The sequence below is a fragment of the Bubalus bubalis genome, chromosome X (assembly GCF_019923935.1).
Source record: "Bubalus bubalis isolate 160015118507 breed Murrah chromosome X, NDDB_SH_1, whole genome shotgun sequence".
Lineage (NCBI taxonomy): Eukaryota > Metazoa > Chordata > Mammalia > Artiodactyla > Bovidae > Bubalus > Bubalus bubalis.
The window spans coordinates 105,170,864-105,197,890 of NC_059181.1; the positions used below are offsets into that span (position 1 = coordinate 105,170,864).

Consider the following 27,027-nt stretch of genomic DNA (forward strand, 5'->3'; position numbering starts at 1 on the left):
TCTTCCTGGTCGAGTTTTGGAAAGTTGTACTTTTCTAAGAATTTTTCCATTTCTTCCACGTTGTCCATTTTATTGGCATATAATTGTTGATAGTACTCTCTTATGATCCTTTGTATTTCTGTGTTGTCTGTTTTAAACAAATATTTATTTCTTTGGCTGTGCTGGGTCTTAATTGTGGCATGTGGGATCTTTAGTTGTGGCACGTGTGATCTAGTTCTCTGACTAGGAATGGAGCCTGAGACCCCAGCATTGGGAGTGTGGAGACTTAGCCACTGGACAACAAGGAAGTCCCCCCAAATTGAACATTTTAGACAATCAGATCAGATCAGATCAGTCGCTCAGTCGTGTCCGACTCTTTTCGACCCCATGAATCACAGCACGCCAGGCCTCCCTGTCCATCACCAACTCCCAGAGTTCACTGAGACTCACATCCATCAAGTCAGTGATGCCATCCAGCCATCTCATCCTCTGTTGTCCCCTTCTCCTCCTGCCCCCAATCCCTCCCAGCATCAGAGTCTTTTCCAATGAGTCAACTCTTCGCATCAGGTGGCCAAAGTACTGGAGTTTCAGCTTTAGCATCATTCCTTCCAAAGAAATCCCAGGGATGATCTCCTTCAGAATGGACTGGTTGGATCTCCTTGCAGTCCAAGGGACTCTCAAGAGTCTTTTCCAACACCACAGTTCAAAAGCATCAATTCTTCGGCACTCAGCCTTCTTCACAGTCCAACTCTCACATCCATACATGACCACAGGAAAAACCATAGCCTTGACTAGACGAATCTTTGTTGACAAAATAATGTCTCTGCTTTTGAATATGCTATCTAGGTTGGTCATAACTTTCCTTCCAAGGAGTAAGCGTCTTTTAATTTCATGGCTGCAGTCACCATCTGTAGTGATTTTGGAGCCCAGAAAAATAAAGTCTGACACTGTTTCCACTGTTTCCCCATCTATTTCCCATGGGATGCCATGATCTTCGTTTTCTGAACGTTGAGCTTTAAGCCAACTTTTTCACTCTCCACTTTCACTTTCATCAAGAGGCTTTTGAGTTCCTCTTCACTTTCTGCCATAAGGGTGGTGTCATCTGCATATCTGAGGTTATTGATATTTCTCCCGGCAATCTTGATTCCAGCTTGTGCTTCTTCCAGTCCAGCTTTTCTCATGATGTACTCTGCATATAAGTTAAATAAACAGGGTGACAATATACAGCCTTGACGAACTCCTTTTCCTATTTGGAACCAGTCTGTTGTTCCATGTCCAGTTCTAACTGTTGCTTCCTGACCTGCATACAAATTTCTCAAGAGACAGGTCAGGTGGTCTGGTAATCCCATCTCTTTCAGAATTTTCCACAGTTTGTTGTGATCCACACAGTCAAAGGCTTTGGCATAGTCAATAAAGCAGAAATAGATGTTTTTCTGGAACTCTCTTGCTTTTTCCATGATCCAGCGGATGTTGGCAATTTGATCTCTGGTTCCTCTGCCTTTTCTAAAACCAGCTTGAACATCAGGAAGTTCACGGTTCACATATTGCTGAAGCCTGGCTTGGAGAATTTTGAGCATTACTTTACTAGCGTGTGAGATGAGTGCAATTGTGCAGTAGTTTGAGCATTCTTTGGCATTGCCTTTCTTTGGGATTGGAATGAAAACTGACCTTTTCCAGTCCTGTGGCCACTGCTGAGTTTTCCAAATTTGCTGGCGTATTGAGTGCAGCACTTTCACAGCATCATCTTTCAGGATTTGGAATATAGTTTCTATCAACTCTGGATTATGATATTCCCTTTACCCCTAGAAGTAGTTTTCGGTGTGTGTGTGTGTGTGTGTGTGAACTTGTTTGTTTGTTGTGTAACTTTTTTGCACTAAGTCTGTGAAACTGTACTGTCTCCCACCCCCAGCTGCAGTCAGTGGTGTCTCTGTTGAGTTAAAAAAAAAAACAGTTTAAAATGTAAGCCTGGTTTTCTAGGGGCTGCCACATATCTGTCCAGCTTAGTGACCAGTCAATGATTAGTCAGAAACTATGTTGAAAGATCTCAGGCCACTAAGGCTTGTGTGCTCTGATGAATCTGTGTGTGGGCAGGGGAGTTCTTTCAACGTTCAGGTTATTTTCAGGCCTTCCCAGGGTTTTCTTTCCCCTGACGCCTTTGAATCTCCTACATACATGTGTATAGCCTCAGTGTAGTCAGGAAAGCATGATTAGATTGGGACCTCTCCATTCTCCAACTAGTCAGGAACACGCTTGCCCCAACCACATTCACAACCTGTCTAGTAGAGCTGAGTTGTTGGCCCTTCCCTGTTGGTCTGCCCCCGAGAAGTTTATTTCCATTGACAATGTCCCTGGGTGTGGATATTCCCCACCAAATTGACTTAGCCCCCTTCAAACCTAGGCAGAGAAGCTGCTGGTTTTCATGAGCTGCCTTGTACTGGTAGAACCTCCATGACAAACTGAGCTGGGAAGGATGGGAGCAACTCTAGGCCAGAATGCCACAGATTCCCACAGTTCAACTTCTCATTTTATTATATACCTTTGGTTAAGTTCTAGATCATAAAGGTATTTGTCAGCTTTGTCCAGCTTTATTGTTTTTTTTTTTTTTTTTTGAGGTTATTTGTTGATATCATCACTTGGCCATAGCTAGAAGTCCTGACTTTTCAATATTTTCCTTTTCTGTCCTATCATTTAGATGTACCAGTTTTTTAATTTTTATTTTTGTGTATTCTTTTTTTTTTGGCTGGGCTGCATGGCATGGGAGATCTTAGTCCCCCATCCAGGAATTGAGCCCATTCTGCACCATCATGGAAGTCTCTAGATGTCCCTCCTACAAACTGCTTATGGGTGGATTTTTAAAAATCTTGTCTTCAGTTGAAGAATTTAGTCAATTTTGTTTAGTGATGTTTGGCCTAATTTCTAAAATCTTATTTTGTGCTTTCTACTTATTCCAATGTTTCTATTTCCTTATTTTCCTCTTTTGACTTTTGAATTGAGATTTTTTTCCTTGTTATTATATGATATTTTCCTCTACTAGTTTGAAAGTAGTATACTCTATTTATATTCTTTTAGCAATTACTCTAGAAAACCTAGCATGCATTTTTGTCTTAACAAAGCTTAAAGTTAATACTGATATGACCATGAAGGAATAACATGGTCCAGAATTTCCCTCCCTCCATACATGATTGGAAAACTTGGCAGATATATGAATCAACCGTTTTAAGGTGGTGAAGACCTGGTGGTACCAGAGAGAAAGGAAACAAATGAGGTGAATTCCACCACCAAGACTTTCTGACTGAGAGAGAAGAAGCATAAAAATGTAATCTGTAATGATAAAGAATCAGTCAATCAAAACAGACCCAGGGAATTTCCAGTCTATTATCTGGCATGTGAGGAGCCTGGGAGTCATCACTTGATGCTAACAACAAGAAAATGTTGAACAAACTGAAAAACCAACAACTGTTTTTAGATCCATTAGAGAACAGAGGTCAAATGGCAAAGTATTGCTCACAAAACTGAAGAAACAGACAGGTGGATACAGAAAATCACAATTTACCAGAGCAGAAACTTGTGAGTGGGTACAGTGTTGGGGTAGGAAAACCTGAGCTTTAACTAATGATTTGCTGGAGGCTAGTGTGGAGAAGGTTGAGAGTTAAAAACTGCAAGGAGCCTAATCTTAGGGAGGCTCTCACCTCCTACACTTTTGTGAGTTTTACCTCTAGGAGTCCCATCAGATTCTCACAGTGAATACTGGAGAACAATCTCCTCATGTTTCCGGTTGGGGGAGAGGGGAAAGTTGACACTTTGAAATACACCAGAGCATTCTGTTCTTAACAAAGCCTGTTCTGAAGACAAACCATTATACCAGAGTCTGACCTATTGGGGTTTTATTAGAGTCTAAGGGACTTGGGGGAAGGGAAATATCCAACTTCAGCCCCCTCTAGCCATCCTAGCCCACCTTGGAGAGGGGGCACTGATAAGCACTTGCAAAGGTCACAACCCAGAAGCACAGGCTCACCAAAACACTGAGAGCTAACCATTGGACTGCAGAACGCTTCCCCTTCCACCACTAGTAAGTAAAGACCTCCTTCCTGCAGCTCCTTTACCCAGGACATCGTGCCTGACTTTCAACCAGAAAATTGCAAGGCACACTAACGGGCAAAACCCTCCACAGTTTGAAGAGACAGAGCAAGCATCAGAACCAGACTCAGCTATGGCAGGGATGTTGGAATTACCAGACCAGTCATTTCAAATACTATGATAAATACGCTAAGGGCTCTGATAGAGAAGCAGATATCATGGAAGAACTTGGCCATAATTAGCTACAAGGCAGGATGGAAAATCAAGTTTCTGGTTGGGAACCAAGATTCCCCATGAACCTTTGGAGATTTTACTTCTAAAAGGGGGAAGGTCAGAAATCCAACATAGATTTCATTGAGCTAAAATTGAGGTGTGGGCAGGGCTGCATTCCTTGAAAAGTCTCAAGGAAAGAATCAGTTGTCTTGCCTTTTCCACCTTCTAGAGAGCACCCGCATTCCTTGGCTGGGTCCCCTTCATCTTTCTTCAAAGCCAGCAGTGTCGTATCTTGGAATCTCTCTGACTCTGACCTCTTTTCTATCATTGCATCTCATCTCACTCTCCTGTGGCCCTCTTTCCCTTATAAAGATGCATTTAGGCCCCACCTGGGCAACCCAGGACAATCTCCCCATCTCAAGATCCGTGACTTAATCACATCTGCAGAGTCCCTTTTTGCCATATGCACAGGATTCCAGGATTCCCATGAGGCCATCTTGGGGTGGGGGGCAGGATACTGTGCTGAAGACACCTGTTGAGAGCACAGCACCGCCCTTCAAAAGTCCTGGCTTTATGTGTGGGCCCAGGTGGTATCTCCCATCCCATGATTGGTGTCTGGAAAGCCATGGAAAGCTGTCCCAGGAGAAAGGATGGGCTCTGGCTCCTGGGTGTAGATGCCCCTGGGTCAGGTGCTGGCCCCAGAGCTGACTCACTTCTCTGGACTCAAGTATCATTCCTGATCTTGGAGGCTTTCACTTGTTTCCCTACCAGCTCAGCCATTCATGCAAACAGGTTTTTAGGTTCATTCTCCATTTTAGAGGTTCTGGACCAGGAGGGTGGCTCTAGACCTGTGGGCCACATTGCCCATAAAGTCTCCAGTGACTTCTCACACCGTGCTTGTTTCTGCCCACCCTCCAGCTCCCTTCCACTTCCAGCTGTGTCTCTGTCACCAGGAATTGTGACTTTAGAATGGCTGCTCCAGCTCCAGTGTGCAGAAGGCCCTGGAGGAGGCCAGAGAGGAGCAAGGCCGTGCTGTCGCTTCAGGTGACCCAGTGGCCTCCGCATGCTCCCCCAGCCCCCAGCCCCGGCCTCTGGAGTCCCAACTCCATCCTGTGTCAGCCAGAGGGCCGCACGCTGGGACGAGCAGTCTTCCCACATCCCTCACCAGCTTGGGTCTTCCTGTGGCTCCATCTCCTTGTCCTGGGGCTTGGGTTTGGCTCTGCACTGAGTCTCGGGGCTCAAGTGCCCACCCCTCATGGTCACACCTGGGCCCTTGCTCCCCCCGTCTGTTTGCCACCCTGGGGACCTGACGTCATTTGCTGCATCACCAGATCTCAGTGCCTCCCTCCCACTCTGGGAAGCTGACCGTGAGCAGGAGGCCTCTGACTTGCAGCTGCATGCTAGTCTGCAGCCTGCGTCCTAGTCCCAAGCCATGGGGCATGGAATTGGAGTTCAGTGGCTTGTGAGTACAGGAGGGGTTCAGCCAGAGGCTGGGCAGTGTGGATGCTGGATGGCACATGACAGTGGTGACGGAGTGTGGTGTGTGAATCCCCCATGCACCCCCTTCCCCAGGCCTCCCTCCCCACCTTCCCCCCCAGACTCTCCAAGGTGCTCAGGATCTCAACAGAAACCATTTATTGAGGAACAATTAAAGAAAGCAACCACGCTGTGGATTCCCCAGGGTGAGATGGCCTGGCCACGGGGACTGCTGGTCCTGGGCTGGGTTCGTAAGCCAAGAGGGTGTGTGTGTGCAAGTGCTGATACATGGACACACAGACATACATGCACACAGGCTGCTCATCAGGGAGATGTACTGCAATGAATGACTGTGTGTGTGTGTGTGTGTGTGTGTGTGTGAAGCTTGGCCCTTTCCCCACCCCCGAATCCAACCAGGGCTGCGTGGGACCCACAGCAGCAAATTCCAGGCTGTCTTCTCCCCCTCCCCCACCCAGCTCTTGCTTAGACCCCATCTCCTCCGGCAGCAGTCTGACCACCCTCAGTCACAAAGAGCCCCAGTGATCCTGTCAAGACATCTGGGGGAAGAGGAAAAAAAAAAAAAACATCTTTTCAAATATCAAGTGGATAAACAGTCAGGGCGCCAGATGTGAGGCCGGGAACCTGCCCAGCGGCTCCTGGTGAGGAGCGCACCCAGATACGGATGGTCCCCATGGCTGCGGGGTGGCTGCTGAGTCTCCAGGTCATGTCCCCTGGGAGTCCCCCCACCCGACCCCCCCATCCCAAGAGACCTCAGGCCCCTGTGGAGGAGCAGCAGGTGACTATGCTGGTGGTGGTGGTGGTCTAGCCATGGGGCAACAGGAATGGGGCTGGGAGCAGGTCCCTGTGGCCATAAGAGGCGCATGCCCTTCCTGAATGGGAGACCCCGGGGAGGCTCAGGAGTTGGCCGAGCACACATCTCCTGGGCCCTGGGAACCGGCAGCCACCTGGAATTGTCCCTCGGAATGGGAATCCACCCCCCACCTCCAACCACCCCCCACAAAAGAAAAGTAACAGTCATAGAACAGGCAGGTTCTGGAGCGGGGTTCCGCCCCAAAGTGGCGCGGGTCAGGCCGGTGGCCCCAGGCCTGGCCCGTAGGCACGTTTAATAGGATTCCCCGCGGATGTTTCCAGTGGGTAGGACAGGGCTGTCCCCACCGCCACCCTGGAGGGGGTCCCCAGCCTCTGCCTCGTCCCACAGCCCCGAATGAGGTATTGTGCTCTCCCCCCACCTCCCCCCCCCGCCCCCGCTTAGGCCAAGCCCCCTCTGGCCTCTTCCCCAGCACGTGGGTGGCTGGGCTGGGCACACCCGCTGGAGGGTGCCCTGGGGCCCTATGTGGCATCCAGCTCGAAGACACCATCGCTGGTTGGGGTGGTGAAGAAAGAGGGGGGATCAGAGGCGGCTGACTCCTGCCCCCCACTGCCCCTCTCCCGGGCACGGCGCTCTTCCAGTTGCAGGCTGCGCTCGAAGTCCAGCAGCTGCCCCATGAAGCTGAAGTTGGGCGAGATGTTGGACTTCTTCCTCTTGACCAGATCGTAGGCATCGTTGAGTGAGAGGTGCAGCTTCTGCATGAGGTAGGCCACGGTGACAGTGACGGACCGGCTGACACCCGCCAGACAGTGAACGAGCACCCCGCAGTTCTGCGACAAGGCCTCGTCTAGTGGGGGCAGATGGGGGCCCTGTGTGAGATGGCCCATCGCGGGGATCACATCCTAGGAGCCGCCGGGCCCCAGCAGGGCCATCCTGGGCTGGGCCCAGGGGGAAGGCAGGCCTGGGGGGGCTGGGGAAGGAGTGGGGAGGGCGGAGTGGACTCACCGATGAATGCGATGGCCTCCGGAAAGAACTGGGACAAGTTCTGGCTCCAGTGGTCCGAGATGGGGATCTGCTTGTAGTGAAAGTCGCCATTCTTCTCGAAGAGGTTGGGGAGGTTGGGGGTGACATTGAGGATGTAGCGGATGCCCAGCTTGGCCAAGCTCTCCACGTTGGCTGAATCACGGGCGCTGCCCAGGTAGAGGTTGGGCAAGATCTGGACAGGGAAGGACGGCAGCAGCCCCGCTGGGGGGGGTGTGGCGCCCTCCGAATCCAGGCCGCAGCTCATGGCATCACGGTCAGGCTCGGAATCCGCATCAGAGCAGTCGGAGCTCAGGCACAGGCCCCCCAGCCCCACCACTGGGCTGGGCAGTGGGGCCATGCTCGGGCCCCCCCGACGGTCGAGGCTGGTCTCACAGAGGTGAGGGCACTCGGCCTGGAATCTGCTGAAGCCACCTGGGAGAGGGGATGAAACGAGGGGCCCATTGAGGTGGCCTCCCGGGCAGCTAAGTGCCCTGGCTGGGGTTAGGGATGCAATCCTAGATCCTTCTGATGCCTGAAGAGGTGGGTGGGCAGATGTACCCAAGGGGCACTCAGGAGTGAGCAGCCTTGACCTACGTGGTGTCCCAAGTGGTGTCCCTGGAGCCGGTCCTCTGGACGGCAAGCCAAAGAGGATCTCACATCCCTGAGGCCAAGCCAAGGCAGGCGTGAGGGCTCAACACATAGTGCCAGCCTTGGGAAGGACAGCAGGCATCAGTTAAAGACGAGGAAAGGTTCAGATGTGAGTTGTCTGCCTGGGTGATTCCCGAGATCAGGGGCCAGGGCACAGCCATGTCTGCGTGCTCTTCAGAGAGCCTTGGAGAGCATGTAGCGTGCCACCTGGATGGTCCCAAGGTGCTCAGAAGGGAACATCTCCATTTCCAAATAACTACTATTTTCCCCAGACTGGGGGGGTGGGCGGCGCTAGAAATCCAACATGTTCTATATTGCTATATCCCTGCGCATTCAGAATTGAGCAAGGGACGACAGTACAATGACCCTCCTCAATGGGGAGAGGGGTCTAGGTTCCTGGAAATCCCGTCTCTATCCTGGATCTCTGAGGCAGAGGGTGTGTTTGGCTTGGCAAGGAGCCAACACGCCTGTGTCTGTCCATCGCCTCCCCCAGCCCTGCGCTGACCATGGCAGGGGGAGGGGAAGCGGGGAAGGTCTCTGCCATTGCAGCTTCCCTCCCTGTCGTCCCCCCCACCCCGCCCCCGCCCCCGTCTTCCCCTCCCCCTTCCAGACCCTTCGGTGAGCAAGGGGGATTTGTCCTGGGGCTCCAGCCTCCTTTACCCATGGCTGAGCAGCTGGGGGAGGGGGGCGATAGGGACCCGCTGGGGTTCCTGGAGCCAGGTCAGATCAGATTCTCCCATTTTCCAGGCTCAGAAACTGGGGCTCCCAAGAGTGAAGGGCTTCCCCAAGGTCACGCTCAGAGGAGGACAGACTCTCATCTCCACTTTGGACCACAGGAGGTCGGGCTCGCCCACGATCAGATGGATTCGGCTGGCCCTCCGAAGGTGGGGTCCTGTGCTCCCCGGGCAGGGGTCCTCCCCAGACGGGTGCCCGCCCGCCGCCCACCACCGGTACCTACCCTGTAGGTAGTAGGCCAGGTAGCCTTCCTCCCGAAGCTTCTGCAGCAGAGTGCCCAGCACCGAGTCGGCCTCCCACTCCTCGGCCTCGGCCTCGGTGCGCCGGTGCCGGCCCCCGCCCTGGTCGTACAGGAGCACCGGGGCGGGGGGCGGTGGCTGCAGCGGCGGCCCCGGTAGTAGCGCTCGCACCGACAGGCTCCCTCGCCGCAGGCGGCGCAGCAGCAGCGCGGGCAGGGCCACGCTCAGCGCCCCGCCGATGCGCGCCGACTCGTAGAGCTCACGGCTGCGGCAGTCAAGCAGCAACAGCCGCGGGCGCGGGGGCGACAGCTCCCGGCGCAGCCACAGGCACGAGCGGCCCAGACCCTCCATGGCTTCGCGGCTCCCGGCACGTCGGGCTTCCGGAGCTGCTGAGAGAGGGAAGGCACGAGACATGAGCCCGCGATCTGCGCGCCCAGAAACAGGGCGCCTGGGGTCTCGCGGGGGAGTCCCTCTATCGCCGGATCTTCTCCTGCCTCTCCCACGGCATGCCCAAAGGCACCCCCGTGCGCCCCAAGAAAAATGCCCCAGGCAGCCACTCGAGTGCCCCACCGGAGAAGGGAAATGCGAGAGGTGCCCCAGCCGAGGAAGGCTGAGCGTCCGACGGCCCCCTTTGAGAGCCGCTAGGGTCCCTCCTGGCCCCTCGGAGGGGTTCAGGCCTCTTCCTGCGTCTCTCACGCCCGCGATCACTCCCCGCTTTCCAGCTTCCGACTGGGGGGGACCGCGTGCGCTGGGGGGCCGCGGGGAGAGGGGCTCTAGGCCGAGATCGTCCCCACGGCCCGCCGGGGCCGGGGAGATAAAGGCGGTGCCCAGGCGCTGGCCCTCGGCAGGCGGGACCTCTCGGGGCTGCCCGACTCCACCCGGAGAAAACAAAAGGAGAGACCTGGAGCGTGATCCCGCGGCGAGCGATCGCTCGCGGATGTCCTGGACACAGCCACCGCGGCTCGAGGGGCGTCGTTCCCGGGCTGGGTTGCCCCGGCCCCGGCCACTGGGAAGAAGGAAGGATGGCAGAAAGAGCGCGCCGCACGTGGAGACAAGTCCACCGCCGCCTGCGCGCACCGGCAGCTTCCTGGCACTGCGACCCAGCTTCCTACCTTGGAAGCCAGTTGCCTTTGGACGTGGAGTTGCCTTTGGAGGGGCGGGGCGGCGGGGGCGGGCTCAGGGGGGCCAGCGAGCCAACGGGTGCCCTTGAAAGCTGGTGAGTGGGCCCCCGCAAGTGGCCTGCTGGGCCGGGGCTTCCACCCAAGCGGGACAGGGCCAGGGGCAGAGGCCAAGGGCAGGTCAGGGGCCCAGCAGGGGACCAACTGCAGCTCCCCTGGCCGGCGCCAGCCAGGCCCCTGGAGGCAGGGGGAGGGGTGTGGACAAGAGCCCTGTGCCCCAGCCCCAGAGGCTACCTCCAGCCAGGCTCACTTGGGGTGCCCCTGGACCATCTCGTCCTGGGACTGGACTTTAGTGGCTTCATCCATATAACAGACTCATCACCACGGCTTCCAGGGAAATGGTGGAGGGGAAAAGGAAGCGGAACCACAAATCTATTGCTGCCTTCTGGCCAGAGCTCGGCCCAGAGTTAGCTGGAAGGCTGGGCAGGCAAAGGGCAGCTTTGGGGCACCCCAGTAGCTTCACTGGCATGAGCCAGGCCAAAGACTCCAAGAGCCCTGCCCTACTGATCCTGGAAGTCAGCCTGGCTTCTCGGGCTGCCTCCTCCCTAGTCAAGAGTCAAGGCGTTTCTACTGAAATGTCTCTCACTTCTGTACTGTCCCCTCTGCCTCTGTGCTGGCCCAGGTCGCCATCAGGGCTTTCAAAGCCTTCTCCCCATCTCCAGGCCTGTTTGCCTCAACTCCCCTCAGCCCTGCCCTGCAGCAAAGGCCCCACAGTGGCCTCCAGAACCTTCTGTGGACATAGGACGATGAACCGGCAGGGCACACTTGGGCCCTTGCTTGCAAGGCACTCCCAGGCCAGCAGGACAGGTCAGTAATAAACCGAGGGATGGAATGAGAGAATACCAGGTGTGATAAATTCTGAGACAATGAAATGAGGTGGCAGAGCTTCTGAAAAGTCTGGTCTATGTCCCCCCCCCCTTTTTTCCCTTAAAGCCCTAAAGCAAATAGGCCAGTTGAAGGAAGGTGTACAGCAGATAAGAGAAAGCTCATACAAATTAATAAAAAAGTTGAGACTCCTATAGGTACATGGGCAAAGTACATGCAGAAAAGACTGCATGAAGGAGCACATGCAACTGGTGCAAGGCATTTTGAGAAAGGTACAACTTCAGGAATGGGAAGGAAAACAAATTTAAAAGCCCAGCTAACAATGACAGAAAACAAGGTAACACTTCCAATGTTCTCAGACTGAGAATACCCATGTGAGATGGGCATGCTACTCTGTTGCTGATTGCTAGAGGTATGCTGGTGTGACTCTTCTGGAAATTAACTTGGTAATATACATCCAGAGCTGGGAAGAACCCCACACTGGGAATCTACCCCAAGGAACTAAGTAAACAAAGGTAAAGCTATGCACACAGGATGGGTACCATAAGAGAGGTAACTAAGGAGTGAAAGGTGCAAAACTGCTGGAAGGTCACTGATCAGAACATAAAGTAGGATAGGAAAAGGCAGGAGGTATTGCTGGGGAGAGGGCAGGTCACAGAGAGCCAGGTTGCCTCAAACGGGCCTCCGGTTGCCCCTTCCTACCCTGCCTCCCTTCCCAGCCCAGGCTGGGACTTGTCTCCAGCCACACTCCACCATGTCTTGGTCTCTGGGATGAGTCCCATCACCTGGCTCCAGGGGCCGTGGGCCGCTAGGCTGGGTCCCCTCGCCCCTAGCCTGGGCTGCCTCCTCTGCAGCCTACTCCCCCTCCCCCAGGTTTCTGTCTCCCTCCTCTGTGCTCCAGACCTCAGTTCCCTGAGGTTACCAGCTAGGCTGGAGCCGAGTTGGTGGGGGGTGGTGCATTTCCTTTCTCTCATATCCCAGTTCCCACAGGCAGAGGTGGGAAGCCATCAGGCCCGGGGGGGCTCGCTCCAGGCCTGCTGCAGCTGTGGGCAGAACCCCGGAGTGGGCTGGGGTTGAAGGCACCCAGGGGTTCCAGGATGTGCCAAGCCAGACTGGCTTGGCCAAGTCGCCAGAGTTGGGGTGGCCGCCCTGCACGTGGAGGTAGAGAGAAAGACACACCCCCGCTCCTGCCTGGGGCTGTGGTCTCAGGGGGTTGGAGAGAGGGTCGCCCTGCGGTGCCAAGACCTGCTTTCTGGAGACGGCTCCCTGGGGGAGGGGGACCAGCATCAGGCCAGGGAGGCAAATTCTGCCCCTTGGCGGGGGTCGTGCGGGTCTGCCCCTTGCCCAGATCTCTGCTGGTCAGCCGCGCGAGAGTGAGCCTTCAAGGGGGGGCGTTCAATCACCAAAGTGCTCGCTGCCCAGCGCCAGCAAAGCCCGCTGCGCCAGCAGCAGGAAGACATCCTGGAACCTGTTGCCACCTCCGCAGTGCAGGGCTGAGCGCCGCCAAGCCCCCCTCCCCCGACCCTCGCCAGGTCCCCGCAGCGCCGGCTGGGGTAGGGGCACCGACCCTGGACCCCGCACCCACTCCCCAAGCGCGAGCGCTCCGGGCGCGCAGTGGCCTCCCCAGGCCCCCACAAGCGGGCGGAGCTCGGCTGCGCGCTTCCCGTAGGATGGGCGCTGCGCCCGCCGCCCGCCCCTCTCTCCTGCCTGGCGCCCCTGGCCTCCGCCCAGCCCAAGCAGTGCCCCTCGGAGGCCGCGGAAACGCCGCTGCCCGTAGGCCTCTAGCGCGCTGCCCATGAGCCCCCGGGGCCTGGGAGCCTCCTGAGAGCGGCGCCCCGCCTGCCCCCCCCACGCCCGCCCCCACCCCCAAACACTCGGGTCTCGCCGGCCCAGTGGGGGCAATTGGGCCGTCCGGCCCGGTTAGAACTCCCAGCCACAGCGCTCCGGGCAAATCCAGTGTCTTTTCCTCCACATCCACTTTCCTCGGGGATGGCTCTCTGCTTTGCCGGGTCGGCCTCCTGGCGGGACTGGGAGTTCCTCCAAGGCAGGAGCGGGTGTGTGCCCGGCCCCGAGCTGGCCCCAGCCCCCCAGGGAAGGGCCTGGCACACGGCGCTCACGGAAGAAATGCTCGTGAACAAAGAAGGCATGAATGAATGAAATCAATTGTTGCACCAGGGAGCCCAGGGGGGTGGCTTTCTCCCTCAGCGGGTCACTCACCCAGACACACAGAAGCACACGTGCGCACGCGGTTCCACCCCCCCCCCCCCGCCCCCCCACCGCAAGGGCAGGTGGACACACACACACACACACACACACACACACGGGCATTCCGACTCCTGCCTCCAGGAAAGCCACCTACTACGTGCGTGCCAACACCTGGGGCCCCTTTGGCCGCAGCTGAGTGGCCTCCATCTCAATTGCCTGCCTCTCCCTTGCCCTCCCCCATCTAAGTACGGTACCTTGCACCCCAGTGCCTTCCTTATCTTTTAGGGACCAGGCCAAGTCAGTCGCTGGGGAGACTCAGGGCCTGTTTAGGAAGCCACCTGGGGGGCCTCAGGGTGGCGAACCGCTGCTGCAAAGGCAAGCCAGTGGCGCCTGGCAGAGATGCCACCAAATGCTGCAGCCTCCAGAACCCGTGTGCCAGGTGTTGGAGGGAGGGACTGAAATGTGTTAGAGGACGTGCAGGGCTATGTGCCATGGGGGCGGGCCAGGGTGCTCAAGAGCCAGAATCCCGCAGGTGTGCACATATTGGGGGTGTACGAGGTGCAGGCCTGGGGAGCCAGCTGGGCTTCAGGAGTGCGGCGTCGGCCTCTGGGTGGGGGTTCCTGTTGGGGCTTCGTCCAGGGGTGGGTAGATGTCAGCGACTCTGGGCTGGGAACGTGGGTGGGGTGTCTGTGATGAGCATATGGGGAGTTGGAGATGGTGCGGGCTGGCGAGGGGAGCTGTGTTAGTGCAGATATCCCAAGGATGCGTTGGGTATCTATGTGTGTGTGTGCGTCTGTGTGTGTGTGTGTGTGTGTGCTGTGTGAACGCGCGCGCACGCTCACGCGCGCCTGGGTGTGTACTGAGGCGTGGCAGCGTCTGGGATGGGTGCTGGCCTGAGTTGGGGACAGTAGTCGATGGTGACTTAGCGGCTGCCGGGGCGTGCACTGCAGGGCCCTGGGTCCGCGGTGCACGGTTTGTGCACGCGCGTGTAAGTGTCAGGGGGTGTGCGTGGCCATCGACACGGGAGGTGCACGGGCGGGCGCACTGAGTGGGTCTCCCAGGGGCGCGTGCGTCGGCCTGGCGGGGTGCGCGCTGGAGAGACTTTGGGGGCGCAGGGCGGAGGCGCACACACGTCGGGGGGGCGGCCAGGCTGGGTGGGGGGGGGGTGGGTGCCCGGGCGCCGCGTGCCCCGCTCACCTCCGTTCCGCTCGGCTTCCTGCGCCGGCTCCGCGCGTCGCGGCAGGGAAGTTTCCAAAAGCCCGGCCGGCGGGAAGCGCTACCGCCGCGGCCGCCGCGCGCCACCGGAGCCTCGGGCGGCGGCCTCGCCTGGAGCCGAGGGGCCGCTGCCGCCGCCGCCGCCGCCGCCGCCGCCGCCGCCGCTGCGGAGGGAAACTCCAAATCCCGCCTCCGCCGCCGCCGCCTCCTCCCCTCCTGCCGCCGTCTTCTCCGCCCCCTGCCCAGGAGGGGCAATGTCGCCGGCGGAGGCGCGCGAGGAGGGAGCGGGGAGGGGCCGCGGCCTGCCCGGCGTCTGCTCCCACCTCCCCCGCCCGCCTGCCTCCCACCTGCCGCCGCCGCCCGCTCTGCCCCCGGCGGCCCCTCTCGGCGGGGGCGGGGGGATGCCCCAGCAGCCCCGGCTCCCAGCCGCCTCGCCGCGGGGTCTCTGAGCCTGGGCCGCCGGAGTTGGGTGGGAGGCCCTGACCTCAGTTGGGCCTGGGCTGGGCTGCCTGGAACAGTCCGCCCTGGCACTCCTGCGGCCATCGAGGACCAGGCACAGCTCGGCCCCAGGGGCCACCTCCTGATGTCCCAGGGGCTAAGGTGTAAGGTCCGGGTGAGAGCATCCGAAGCGCCCAACCCGCGGTCCCCTGACTCCTGTCTTCTGCCATCCTCCTGTATCAGATTCTGGCTCCTGGAGCTTTGGGGCCTGAGTGCCTGGAAGGGGTGCGGCCAGGATGGTGGGGGTGGGTCAGGGAGGAGGTGCTGTCTGCAGGCCTGGGGTGCTTTCCTCTGGCCCTCGGGCCAGGGTCCCCCACCATCACGGGCCTCCTTCGGTTTTTACACCCATCTGGCAGTTGGAGGAGACGGTTCCCCTGCTATAGCTAGGGAAACTGAAGCAGTGGTTTCCCAGGGGTCACGCCGCTGTGTGGTGACAGGGCCAGAGTGGAGGGGGATGCAGGGAGGGCTGGGATGCTAGCGGTAGCCTAAATTCCCCTGAGTCATCACCCCTGGGAAAGAGAGGACAGAGGCTGTGTGTTTGGGGATGGAGCAGACCTCACCATCTCCAAGGGCCCTCACCAGCTTTGCAGCAGTCTCTCTCCAAGGTGTGGGAGCTGGGGCAGGGTCCAGATGCCACCAGCCTGGCAGGCCCAGCCCGCCCTTTGGCCTCCTTCAGCCCTCAGCACCGTGCCTGCCCTTGCCACCCTCCCCTCTCGAGCGCCTGGGCCTTTCAGGGCTACCCTCGCTGGCAGGTGCATCTGTGGGCCGGGCTGATCGTTCACCTCCCATTCAGCAGCAAGGCCCCAGGGGCTGGCGTGGAATCAAACTGCCAAGACGATGGCATGCAGGTGGGCAAACGAAACCTGTGGTGGTTCGGGTGGGTCCTGCCACTCTACCCTGTGCTTCTGTGCCATCCACGCTGCCAACTGTCCTGGAGTCAGAGGGCCCTTTGCTAAGATAGCAATCTGTGCTAAAAGGCATGCCGTTCAGCAATAGGACCATTTTGATCTGTCAAAGGGGCAAAATACATGGAAACCAGAAAAGATGGGGGCCAGCTCCCCTGGAGACCCTCCCATTTGGGGAAGACACATGGCAGCCATGCCCCTGGCCCTGGGCACTCGGCCCCCTGCAAAGGCTTAGGGAGCTGACTCACAGAGGAGTTTCTTGAAAGGTTGGAGAACTACCCCCCCCCCCAATTCTGTGCTTTAGTGACTCAGGGCTGAACGGCTGGAGGAGGAACATTTGGACTGGATGATGCCACCCTCACCCCTGCAGAGTTGCTATCCCAGCCCTCCCACAGGGCCTCTGCAATCCAGGCAACAAGACCCACCCAGCACTGGACGTGAAGAAAGCTAACCTGAACCGCCGGGCCAGTCCTGGGAGCTCCGAGGACACAGACCTGGTCCACCTGGGGAAATGGGGGCCACCTGCCTCATTCTCAGGGGCTTGGCTAGCCAGGCCTAGCCTGTGATCCTGTTGAGGGATGAGCTGGAGAACCTTCTCGAAGAGGACTTGAGTGAGAGGCCAGCCATGTCAGAACTGAGGCTGTTTTGAAGGCATAGCTGGGCCTGCCTCTGAAGCAGCCAAGCCTGCATGCTCAGGTCCTAACAGAAACCTCATGGTGGGTTCTCCTCTGTGGCCTCCCTGCTTCTCCCACTGGGAACCCCCCCAAGCCCCCCACCCACCCCAGACACGCAGCAGAAATCGCCTGTGCAGGGTGGAGGAGCAGAAAACTGGGCAGTGGCCGGGATGAGCCCCCGTGCACTGTGGCTGAAGGTGGCCGTACCTGTGAAAATGCAGCTTTTCCAGGTCCTGATTCTGGGTCACTTTTCAGACAATTGAAGCTTTGAAGAAAGGCCCGTCTCACTGGGTCCTTGCATGGAGGCCCTGGCGTCCCCAGAGCACTGGCGTTTGGGTGCACGTACACGTGAGCCTTTATTTCTGGGCAACCATTGGGTCCCACCGAGCGCAATATCCTCCGCTGAAGCCATTTGCTCACATGACAACCGCCCCCCAGGCCGCCGCCGCCCCTCCACCGCTGGGGAACTGGCTTCACTGCCCCTCCCCCCTCAGAGGCGCGTTAGCCAGCATCTTCTGGATGCATCTCGCGCTACCAGTTGCCATGCCTCCGGGAGCACATCCTAGGCCCTGTTCCGGGGCACCCCACTTGCCCTCCGCAGCCCCCCTGGCAGGACCACCTGCGGGCATTGGAAACCAAATAACCCAGTGATGGCTCTCAGATTGGCGCTTGAAGCCCAGGTGAAAGGGACAGAGAAGACAGGAGGGAGGCAGTGTGTGCAGCACAGCAGCGATTGATTTCTGAGGGGCCAGGACCTCAGGAGCCATTAACATCCCCATTCCGGGAGGGCTCCGGTTCAGGTTCGATAACCTGGTTATCAACCCCCTCTGGCCAGCCGCGCGGGCTCCCGGTACTTGTCTTCCCAAGAAGCCGTGCAGCACGCGTGTCGGGATGTACGTTTCAGATGATATAATTCTTTTACTGGGAGATAGCCAGACTCCCATGCCCATTGGCTGGACCGGCAAAGGGAGGCGGGAGGGAACTGGGGGCCAGTGGTGGGAGGGGATGAGACAGAGGGCTGAATGGGGCCAGGAAAGGGGAACCAGAAAGGTGGAAGGGACAGGCCAGGAGATACGGCCCCTTTCAGCCCTGTCTCTCATCCCCTGCTGCGGGACCTGTCACCAATCGCTCTGATGATGGCCTCTGTGAGTGAGGCCATCAGTGGGGTCTCTGGTCACATCTCCCTGTCCTCCCTCCAGGAACATGGCTCTTGACTCAGGCCATCACCTCACAGGAAGGAATGTGTTAAACAGAACAGTGGGTTCAGGCCCCTGGCTCTGGCTCAGTTGTCTTTGAGGGGCCAGGAGGGGCTTCTGGGGACACTGTGGGTTTTTCTCATGTCCTCATCCTCAGGGGTCTGACTCCCTGTATCACAGATCGACCACCTTGCTTCCCAATACTGCAAGGCCAGCCTGGGTCCCGGGAGCTCCTTGCACCCAGACCAAGGCCTGCTAGCAGGATGGCTAGGTCACTGCTGTCCTGGGGTCAGCGGTGCTGAGCACAGCTCTGCACACGTCTCCTCCCGTCATGGGAGCTTTCCACCCTAGTCTGGTCTGGGAACACCTCAGCAGTGACTGGAATCAATTAAGTCAGGAGGGGGCCAGGGCCCAGGTCAGGGACCTGCCCCTTGGTTATGGCATCAGTGCTTAAGCTGCCAGAGTCAAGGGGAGGGTGTTGCACAGGATGAGCCTGGAGCCATTTGGCCCCTGGAAGGGAGACTCGGGTGGGCTTTTGCCACGTCAAGCCACACTTGCTGCCCTTTGAAGTCTTGCTGTCACCAAGTTTAGAGCCAGCCCTCCTTGCTGGCCCAGAAGGCCCCCTCGTGGGACCCTTAAATAATGAGAACAGTGGCTTTTTCTGGTCACCGTGCCAGGAACAAGGGCCACAAAGCTTCCATATGAGGAAACCAAGGCCCTGAGAGATGAGGCTGAGGATCCCAGCCTCTGGTGTTGGGGCTCAGGTCCAAGCCCATCTTTCTCACAGATTTCAAGGTTTCATGGTGTCAGGAGGGGACCCAGTGACACAGCCCCAGCGAGGAAGGACGGAGCTCCAGGTCACAGATAAACCATGGTGAGTGGTCCACACAGTCCCAAACGGCAGCAAACGGCCTGTGGAGAGGCCCTGGTCTGCCTGTGAGTTCAGGCCCACCCTGGCCCAGATGAGGACTTCCGTCATTGTCCCTCGGCCTCGTCCCTGTGCCTAAGCACCCCTCCCCACCAACCCCGCTGCTGCCCCCTCCCTACTTTCGTACTCGAGAGGCTTGCCACAAGGAAGGCCCAGGATATCTCTACCAACTCTGTGGGGATTTATCCCATTTAAATTTAGAGAGTGCCTATTATCCTGCCTTATCCGCTTCTCACAAAGAGGAGAGACAGAAGAAGAGTGAGGGGAAGGCCAAGGCCTGATGATGGCAGAGCCGGGGGAGGGTCACTCTCTCCCCACAGACGCCGCCTCAGGCCCTTGAAGCTGGCCCTCTTGGCAGGAGGCTGTGAGGAGTCAGGGGTTCCTCACAGGGGTCCTCAGAGCTGTCTCCCTCCAACACAGTATGTTCACCCCTCCTCAGTACCTGCCACCTGCCCCCTGCCGCCCACCACCATTTCACTATCACAGAGAGAAAAGCCAAGGCCTGAGATTGGTTTCCTAGCCATGGTGGCCTCTCTTCACCGCACCTCCATTTTAGGGACCCATGTTGGGGCTGGCGTGGGCAGGGACCATGAGTGTAACCTAGAGCCCAATGTGTCAACCTGCAGGACTTGGCTCTTGGGACCTGTCCGGAGCCACAGGGACTGTGACTGGGACTTTGACCTCCCTATGGCATCCTTGGCCTGAGCTACCTGTTCTCTATGGCCCCAGAAGAGAAGAGGGAATCAGCGATGGAGTCCCCATGTCTATAAACCTGAGAGGACTCTTCCTAGTCAACAGAACGAAGTTCCCAAGGTCTTGTGCTCTTGCTCTCAGTGACAGCTTGGGATGCTGTCTCTGTCTTAGCCAAGCCTTCCCTCCCTATCTCTGTGTCTTCTCCCCTCACTGCTGGCCCTGTCCTTCCAGCACCAGCCTTGCCTCCACCCAAGTCTCTAAATTGCTCTTGAAGGTCTTTCCATGATACTTAGTAATAACGTATCAGGGAAAACAATCTGAAAAAGAGTATATGTATATATATGCATATATGTGTATATATATGTATCTGAATCACTGGGTTATATACTGAAGCTAACATAACATTGTAAATCAACTATATTTCAATAAAATAAGGAAATACCTTATGAAATTTTAAAAAAAGCTATGGCAAATAACATAAAATGTCTAAAGAAAAGCACTCCTGCATGTTCTTGCTCACTGCACTTCCCAGAGCCCAAGGCTGGTTGGCATTATCACCTTGCCTCTCAAGGTGATGACTTCTAGATGTGACTTGTCCATCTTCCCATTGAATGCCAGGATCTTTGAAGCTCTTCTCAATCAACCCACCTCTTACTCCCTGGTTTTGGATTCACCGCTGGGGCCTTGGGTCTGGGCTCCCACCTCTGTCCTGTCCTGTCCATTCGAACCCCTGCATCTCCAGGCTTCTCCCGTAACCCTAGTCCCCTCTCCACTTGGTACTCTGTGGATCCTTTACTTGCCCCTGGCCACTTTCCTTTCCCACCATCCTCAGTGGCCAATCCGAAGCTCCATCAGTCTTCTGGAGCCCAGCTGAGGCCTGACCCTTCCAGTGGGTACCTTTGCCACCCATATGACCTGGCATCTTCAGGCCAATCAGGTGAGAGCTCCCTGGACTTCCTGCCCTTCCTGAGTCAAAGCCAGCAGCAGTTGTCCCAGTCCCCTGGCATCCAGGCTCAGAAGAGCTGGGGTCCGCTGTCCCATCCCCTCAGCTACTGTCCCAGATGTCGCCTTCAGAAGTGCCTTCCTATATCCCTCCCACCCCTCTCTGCCCTTCAGGTTTGCTTCCCACCACTCTGGCCATTTCTGTCAAGTTTGTCTCAGGCTCTGAGTCCTCTTCTCCCCCTGCTTGTTCCCCTGGGATGGCCTCCACTACTGTTCTGGGTGGGCTTCCCTGGTGGCTCAGACAGTAACGAATCCGCCTGCAATGCAGGAGACCCAGGTTCAATCCCTGGGTCGGGAAGATCCCCTGGAGGAGGACATGGCAACCCACTCCAGTATTCTTGCCTGGAGAATCCCATGGACAGAGGAGCCTGGTGGGCTACAGTCCATGGAGTTGCAAACAGTCGGACATGACTGAGCGACTGACACTTTCACTTCAACGTGTTCACCTTTCCCGGGTGATGACTGTGTCATCATAGTCTCCATGGCTCCCTGGATGACCCATGGCCCTTCAGATGTGTTCTTTGCCACAGGGAACTCACTGTCTCCCCTCAGTTGCCCAGATCCCAGCCTCAGGGCCATCATTCAGTTCCCTTTTCTCGCCACCCCTCCCACCTCAATTTGCCACCTCCTGCTGGGTTCCCACCTAAAGAGTGGGCACATGCTGCCCTCCTGTCCCTGGCCAGACCCTTCCTCAGTCCTGCCCTTATCTCCACAGGGTGGACATGGTGACTCTCCTAAAGCAGAGGCTCTTACCACCTCACCCCCCAGCATTGTTCAATGTCCCTGAGTGGCCTTGTGGACTTGGGGACAAAGTCCAAGCACTTCAGCCGGCTCACATGGTCCTGTGTGACCTCTTGCCTTCCAGCCCCTCTCTCTCAGGAATCTTCTGCAACCCCACTGCAAGTTCCGGTGCTTGCCAGAATGTACCAGCTGTCTCGTGTCCACTGGCCTTATTCAAGATAAGCTGACGCTCTGAGGCTCCAGGCACACACGTGTTCTGTAAGGCCACTCTTCAGCCCACTACAGCCAGCCTGCTGCCCCCAGTGCATGTCAGCCCCCGTGCAAAATACATTCTCCCCACCCTGTTATCTCCTAAAGACTTCACCTCCATACCACCACCACTTAGTGTCACAGCTCCTTATCGGCCTGGTAAGGGCACTTGTCTTTCTTCCCTTCGCTGGTACAGAACGGTTGGGGACAGAGGCCACATCGTGGTGGTGTCCCTCTCCAGCATGGAGTGCCCAGCCTGGCTCTGGGATGGGGCTCCTGTAGTGTGTGTGTACCCCAGGAGTGAATGGATTCAAGAACCTGGCTACGATTGCTAGACAACTGAACCGGGTCACCAGACTCTGCTGATTAAGAAGCAGGAAGACAAAGCTGGCCACCAAGCAAGGGGCTGGGAGACATGGGCGTCACTACCGGCCACCTCCATCCTGGCCACAGGGGACCTCAGAGCGTGGGGCTCTGGTCCTCCTGGCTCCCTTTGGAGTTGCAGGTCTGAATCCAGGCCGGCCCTGAATGCAGGACACCACCCAGCCACTGCGGGCCCTTCTTCCTGACAGGCCTGGGCACGTCCTCTGGCCCTGGACCATGGGGCACTGGGCATCTCAGCACAGCTGTATGCTGACACCCACCCTGGACCTACCGGGGTCGAGGCCAGTGGTGGTGGGCTTTGGGCCGAGCCTCTGCGAGACGACTGCTGGGCAGCTCGTGGTGGTGGGACCAGCCTGACCGCGAATGCTCAGTGCCCTCTGCAAGGACTGGCTGGGGGCTGCTGCCTGGGACCCCAGCCCTGGAGGCCCCCAGTCATGGCTGCGACTCTGGGTGGGAAGGGGGCGGCTTGGCCAGGGCCCCTGGCCTCCCTCTTCTGAGCAGGAGGCAGCACTGTCATCTCATTGCAAGGGGTGCCAGGCCTGTTCTCCCAACTCATCCCCCACCATCCACCAGCCCCTTCCTGGCTCTTGGCCTTAGTGGGCATCTGGCCAGGAGCAGGCCAGGAGGGAGCTCGGGGCACCAGGAAGGAGGAGATTTGGAACCCGGGGAAAGGCTGGGCTGTGTCCCTGATGGACTGTGTTGCAGGGCTTCCCTGTCTGTCGTCTGCTCCTCTGCCCAGGCAGCTGGTGAGCCCAGGGCCCCCATTGCAGGTGCCTCTGGGCTCCACCTCACCTGGCATTGGGCCTGGGCACCACAGGCCCTCCACAGATGTCTCCTGAGTGAATGATGTGTAACCCCACATGGACCTTCCCAGCACCCCAACCCTGGCCCATAGCTGTCTGACTATGGGGCTGGCTCCTGCAGTTGTGGCCACTTTCCAGGGCCCCTCCCTGCCCCGGGTTGTCCTCCTCCTCCAGGTGAGGACTGTGAATTCCTGGGGTTGAGCTCCGATGACTGTCTTGGCTCCCTCCTCTGTGCCCGGCTGTACCCACAGCCCGCAGGCTCAGTCACGGAGTCTGGACACTCCCGCTGGCCCAGGTGCCCCCACACTGCCAGCCATCTCTCCCAGAACCCTCCAACTGCGCACACATCCCTCTTCCAGTCCAGGCAGCTGGCCGGGGCCCCGGGGTGGCTCCTACCCACACCTGAGGGCCGAGCGTGTGGTTGCTGAGGATGGGGCCATTCATCCCCAACCTGCCTGAAGGCGCTTGCTGGGCATATAATGCAGAGGAAAGGTGGGCAGGGGCCGGAGGGGGGATGAGTTGCCATGCCATCCTGTCTGTATCCCTGGGACACCTCTGCTGCAGGTTCTGTGACCAGTCACCAGCCTTGGTTACTGCGGAAACCAGAGTGAGTGCTTGTCAGCTGTGTGGAAGCGGACAGGCAGAGAGCACATCTCTCCAAGACATGAGGGCCAGGGTGCTCACAAGACTGCATGGAACCCCACCAGGTGTCCACCAAGACCCTGGCTGGCTTTCAGGCTGACAGGGGCCCCGGAGTGGGCTAAGGGAAAAGGTTAGGGGCACCTGAGGCTTCCAGTGTCGGCGCTAAAACTTGCTCCATCAGTGGTGCTACGGTAGCACAAACCCAGAACCAGGACAGTCACGTGGTGTCCACACGTGAATGTGCACAAGCCTTCACAGGGCATAAATTCACCTCCCCAGGGAGCTTGCCAAGGTTGAGACACATGCACACATGCACACACTTGTATATATCCAATTAAGATTTAATTGGACCACATAAGGTGTAGCCAACAAAAGGGACAGTGATGCAAAAGACCAAAATGTTCTAATAGGACATTAGTGTAGGGCTTGTTACGGGTTGAATGGTCCCCCTCCCACCACTCATATGTTGAGTCTTAACCTCCCTGTGCCTGTGAATATGACCGTCTTTGGAAACAGGGCCATCATCGATGTAATTAACATGAGGTCATACCAGAGTAGGGTGAGCCTCTAATTAAATATCAGGGGACCCCAGCCCCTAGGCCATAAACCAGGCCACACAGGAAGGAGTGATTGTTTTCCACAAAACTGGTCCCTGGTGCCAAAAAGGTCGGGGACAGCTGCACTATGACTGATATCCTTATGAAAGGGGGATATTGATTTATCTGTTGCTGCAGCATGTGGGATCTTAGTTCCTCAACCAGGGATGGAACCCATTCTCCTTGCACTGGAAGCATGGAGTCTTAACCACTGGACAGCTAGGGAAGTCCCAATAGGGGACATTTAGACACAGACACTCCCAGGGAAAATGCCATGTGGAACTGTAAAACCTAGGGGCATCAAAGCCTGCCAGCACACCAGCAGGAGCCAGGGGCGGCCCCTGGGGCAGACCCTTCCCTACTGCCTTCAGAAGGAGCAGAACCCTACACACAACTCGATCTGAGACCTTCAGCCTCCAGAGCTGTGACACAATAAGTGTCTTATTATTTTAAGCCACCTAGTTTGTGGTGCTTTGTTGTGACAGGTGTAGCCGACAAGTGGAGAGCCTTAGAGTTCTTGAAAGGCTTTCTCATCTATTGCATCATTTAAGGCTAAAAGATACCCTGTGAGGTGAGAAAGTGTTAGTCACTCAGTTGTGTCCGACTCTTTGTGATCCCATGGACTGCAGTGCACCACACTTCCCTGTCCTTCACCATCTCCCGGAGTTTGCTCAAATTCATGTCCATTGAGTCGGTGATGCTAGACAGTCTGAATACATGCTAGTTGGTGATGAGGCAAATAGCCTTAGCATTTCTCAGATGAAGAGTTCAAGATTCAGCACACTTGAATGACTTTCCCAGAGTAATTCAGATGGAAGCAGACCTGGGGCTCAGTGCAACTCTTCTGGTTTAAAATCTAGATCCAGTGATATGTAAAAGCGCTAAAGTCTCCAAACTTCCTGATATAGACAGATTTTAATTGTTGTAAACGATGAATTTGTGAAGTTTTTGGCCTGACAGATACTGTTGATTGAATGAATCAAGGAAAATTGTCTATCCTTACTCTAAGCACTGTCCTACCTCTGATAAATTGATTCCTTTTAAGGGAGAGAAAGAATCTTTCTTCTTCTTCTTCTTCTTCTTCTTTTTTTTTTTTTTCTATAAATATCCCTCCTCAGCACTGCTTTAGCTGCCTCTCACAAAATTTGCTATATTGGAATTTTATTTTCTTTCATTTCGGTGTATTTAAATTTTTTTCTTTAGACTTCATCTTTGCCCCACATGGATTATTTAGATGTGTGTTTAGTTTCTTAGTGTCTGGAGATCCTTTTTTGTTATCTTTCTGTTACTGATTTCTAGTTTGATTCTATCGTGATTGGGGAATAAACTCTGCATGATCCAGTTCTTTTCAGTTTGTTGGGTTGTTCTATGGCCTGGGATATGGTCTGTCTTGGTACATATTTCATGGTGTTTGTAAGGAATGGGGATCTGCTATTATTGGGTAGTGGTGGTGTGGTGGTGGTTTAGTCTCTAAGTTGTGTCTGACTCTTGCGACCCCATGGACAGAGGAGCCTGGTGGGCTACAGTCCATGGGATTTTCTAGGCAAGAATACTGGACTGGATTGCCATTTTCTTCTCCAGGGGATCTTCCGACCCAGGAATCGAACCCAGGTCTCCCACACTGCAGGCAGATTCTTTACCGACTGAGCTATTATTGGGTAGAGTGCTCCATAAATGTCTATTACATAGGGTTTATTGGTGGTGGTGTTGAGTTCTTCTACATCCTTGTTGATTTTATCTCGTTCTTTTGCCAGTTTTTGAGAGACGAGTGTTGACCTCTCCAACTGTAACTGTGGACTTCTCTGTTCCTCTTTTTGGTTCTAACAACTTTTGCCTCATGTATTTTGCAACTCTGTGGTTTGGTGCATGCACATATAGGAATGCTATTGTCTTCTTGGTGGACTGGTCCTTTATCATGATAAGTTTTTATTGTTGTTGAGATGAATTTGTTTATTTTTATGCAGATGATTTTTTTTACCAGTTACAGTTTTCATGATTTAGGGGATGCAGCAGAATTAGAGGGTCTTGGAAAGCAAGGGAACTCATCTCAGAGGAGGTAGTTTTACTTTGTTTGGCTATTCTAGACTGAAATTACAGAAAAGAAAAGAAAGTCTGCACTCTTTTCTGCCCCTCCCCATGGAAAAGGGAGGTAGCCATGAGTGGACATTGTCACCTGCTTGGGAATTCCAGCATAGCAGAGGTATGGATGGGGCTGGACATTTTGATCAGAAATCACAAAGAGGTGTTTCCTTATCTTACCTCTGAGACAGACCCAGCTTTAACAAGCAGCAGCAATCTTAGTTGACATTGAAACAAGTTTCTTAATTTATTCTTTTTTTTAAACTGTGTCCTGTAGCATGCAGGATCTTAGTTCCCCAACCAAGGATCGAACTTCTGCCCTCTGCCGTGGAAGTACAGAGTCTTAATCACTGGCAGGGATGTCTTTTTAGCTTATTCTTAATTAATTGTATTCCTTTAAACCTTGCTCTAAATTATAACTTTTCCCAAATATGCATCCCAACCTAGTAATTGATAATTAGTTATGTTAGCTAAGAGCTTATCTTTAGGGAGAAAGCATAATTTAGTTGGCATCTAACAAATGCCTGTGGAATACATGAATGAGCTGATTTGATTGGTTTCCAGGGATAATCTAGGTCTGGGAATAGTTACTGACATGGCAGCAGAGAAACCAGGAGGAAGTGGACTGCCTTCAACAAGTGGTCAACAAAATCCACAGGCTGGGAAAGAACAGGGAAAGCTCTGTAGAAGGTGGGCCCCGGACCCTAGTCTTACCGTAGGAGTCCACCGGGTGGAGCAGGGAAGAAAGTGGTACCAGGCTGGAACAGCATGGGCAAGAGCAGGGAGGGAGGAAAATGCTGAACCTCTTCAAGGACTCAGAAAGACTCCCTGTGGCACGTATGCGTGTGTGTCTACTTGGGGTAAAGATGAAGCTGGAGGCATAGAAGAACCAAATGTGCAAAGCCACACGGCTACCACATCAGAGAAGGGGACTCTGGGGAAGGTGATGCCCAAGGCTGCCCCCTCTCCTTTGTTCAAGATCCCAAGGCTGCTTC

The 27,027-nt window shown here is 55.9% G+C and overlaps 1 protein-coding gene and 1 long non-coding RNA gene across 5 annotated transcripts; one reads left to right on the forward strand and one right to left on the reverse strand.

Annotated features, from left to right (window-relative positions):
* Positions 1 to 5,911: 5,911 nt before the first annotated feature.
* Positions 5,912 to 14,792, reverse strand: DUSP9 (dual specificity phosphatase 9). Of its 4 annotated transcripts, none has more exons than XM_044936991.2 (4): positions 14,625 to 14,792; positions 9,204 to 9,605; positions 7,580 to 8,029; positions 5,912 to 7,421 (listed from the first exon to the last, which is right to left on the reverse strand). In XM_044936991.2, the coding sequence occupies exons 2-4, from the start codon at positions 9,568 to 9,570 to the stop codon at positions 7,096 to 7,098; spliced, it is 1,143 nt and encodes a 380-aa protein (XP_044792926.1). In that variant the 5' UTR covers positions 9,571 to 9,605; positions 14,625 to 14,792; the 3' UTR covers positions 5,912 to 7,095. The 4 variants fall into 4 exon arrangements, with proteins under 4 accessions (XP_044792926.1, XP_025132185.1, XP_025132184.1 ...); XM_025276400.3 differs by having other exon boundaries at positions 9,204 to 9,608; XM_025276399.3 differs by lacking the exon at positions 14,625 to 14,792 and adding an exon at positions 10,121 to 10,338.
* Positions 13,649 to 19,992, forward strand: LOC123331867. Its single transcript, XR_006548669.1, has 3 exons — positions 13,649 to 14,415; positions 18,703 to 18,789; positions 19,470 to 19,992. It is a non-coding gene; the product is annotated as an uncharacterized LOC123331867 (long non-coding RNA).
* The last annotated feature ends 7,035 nt before the right edge of the window (positions 19,993 to 27,027 follow it).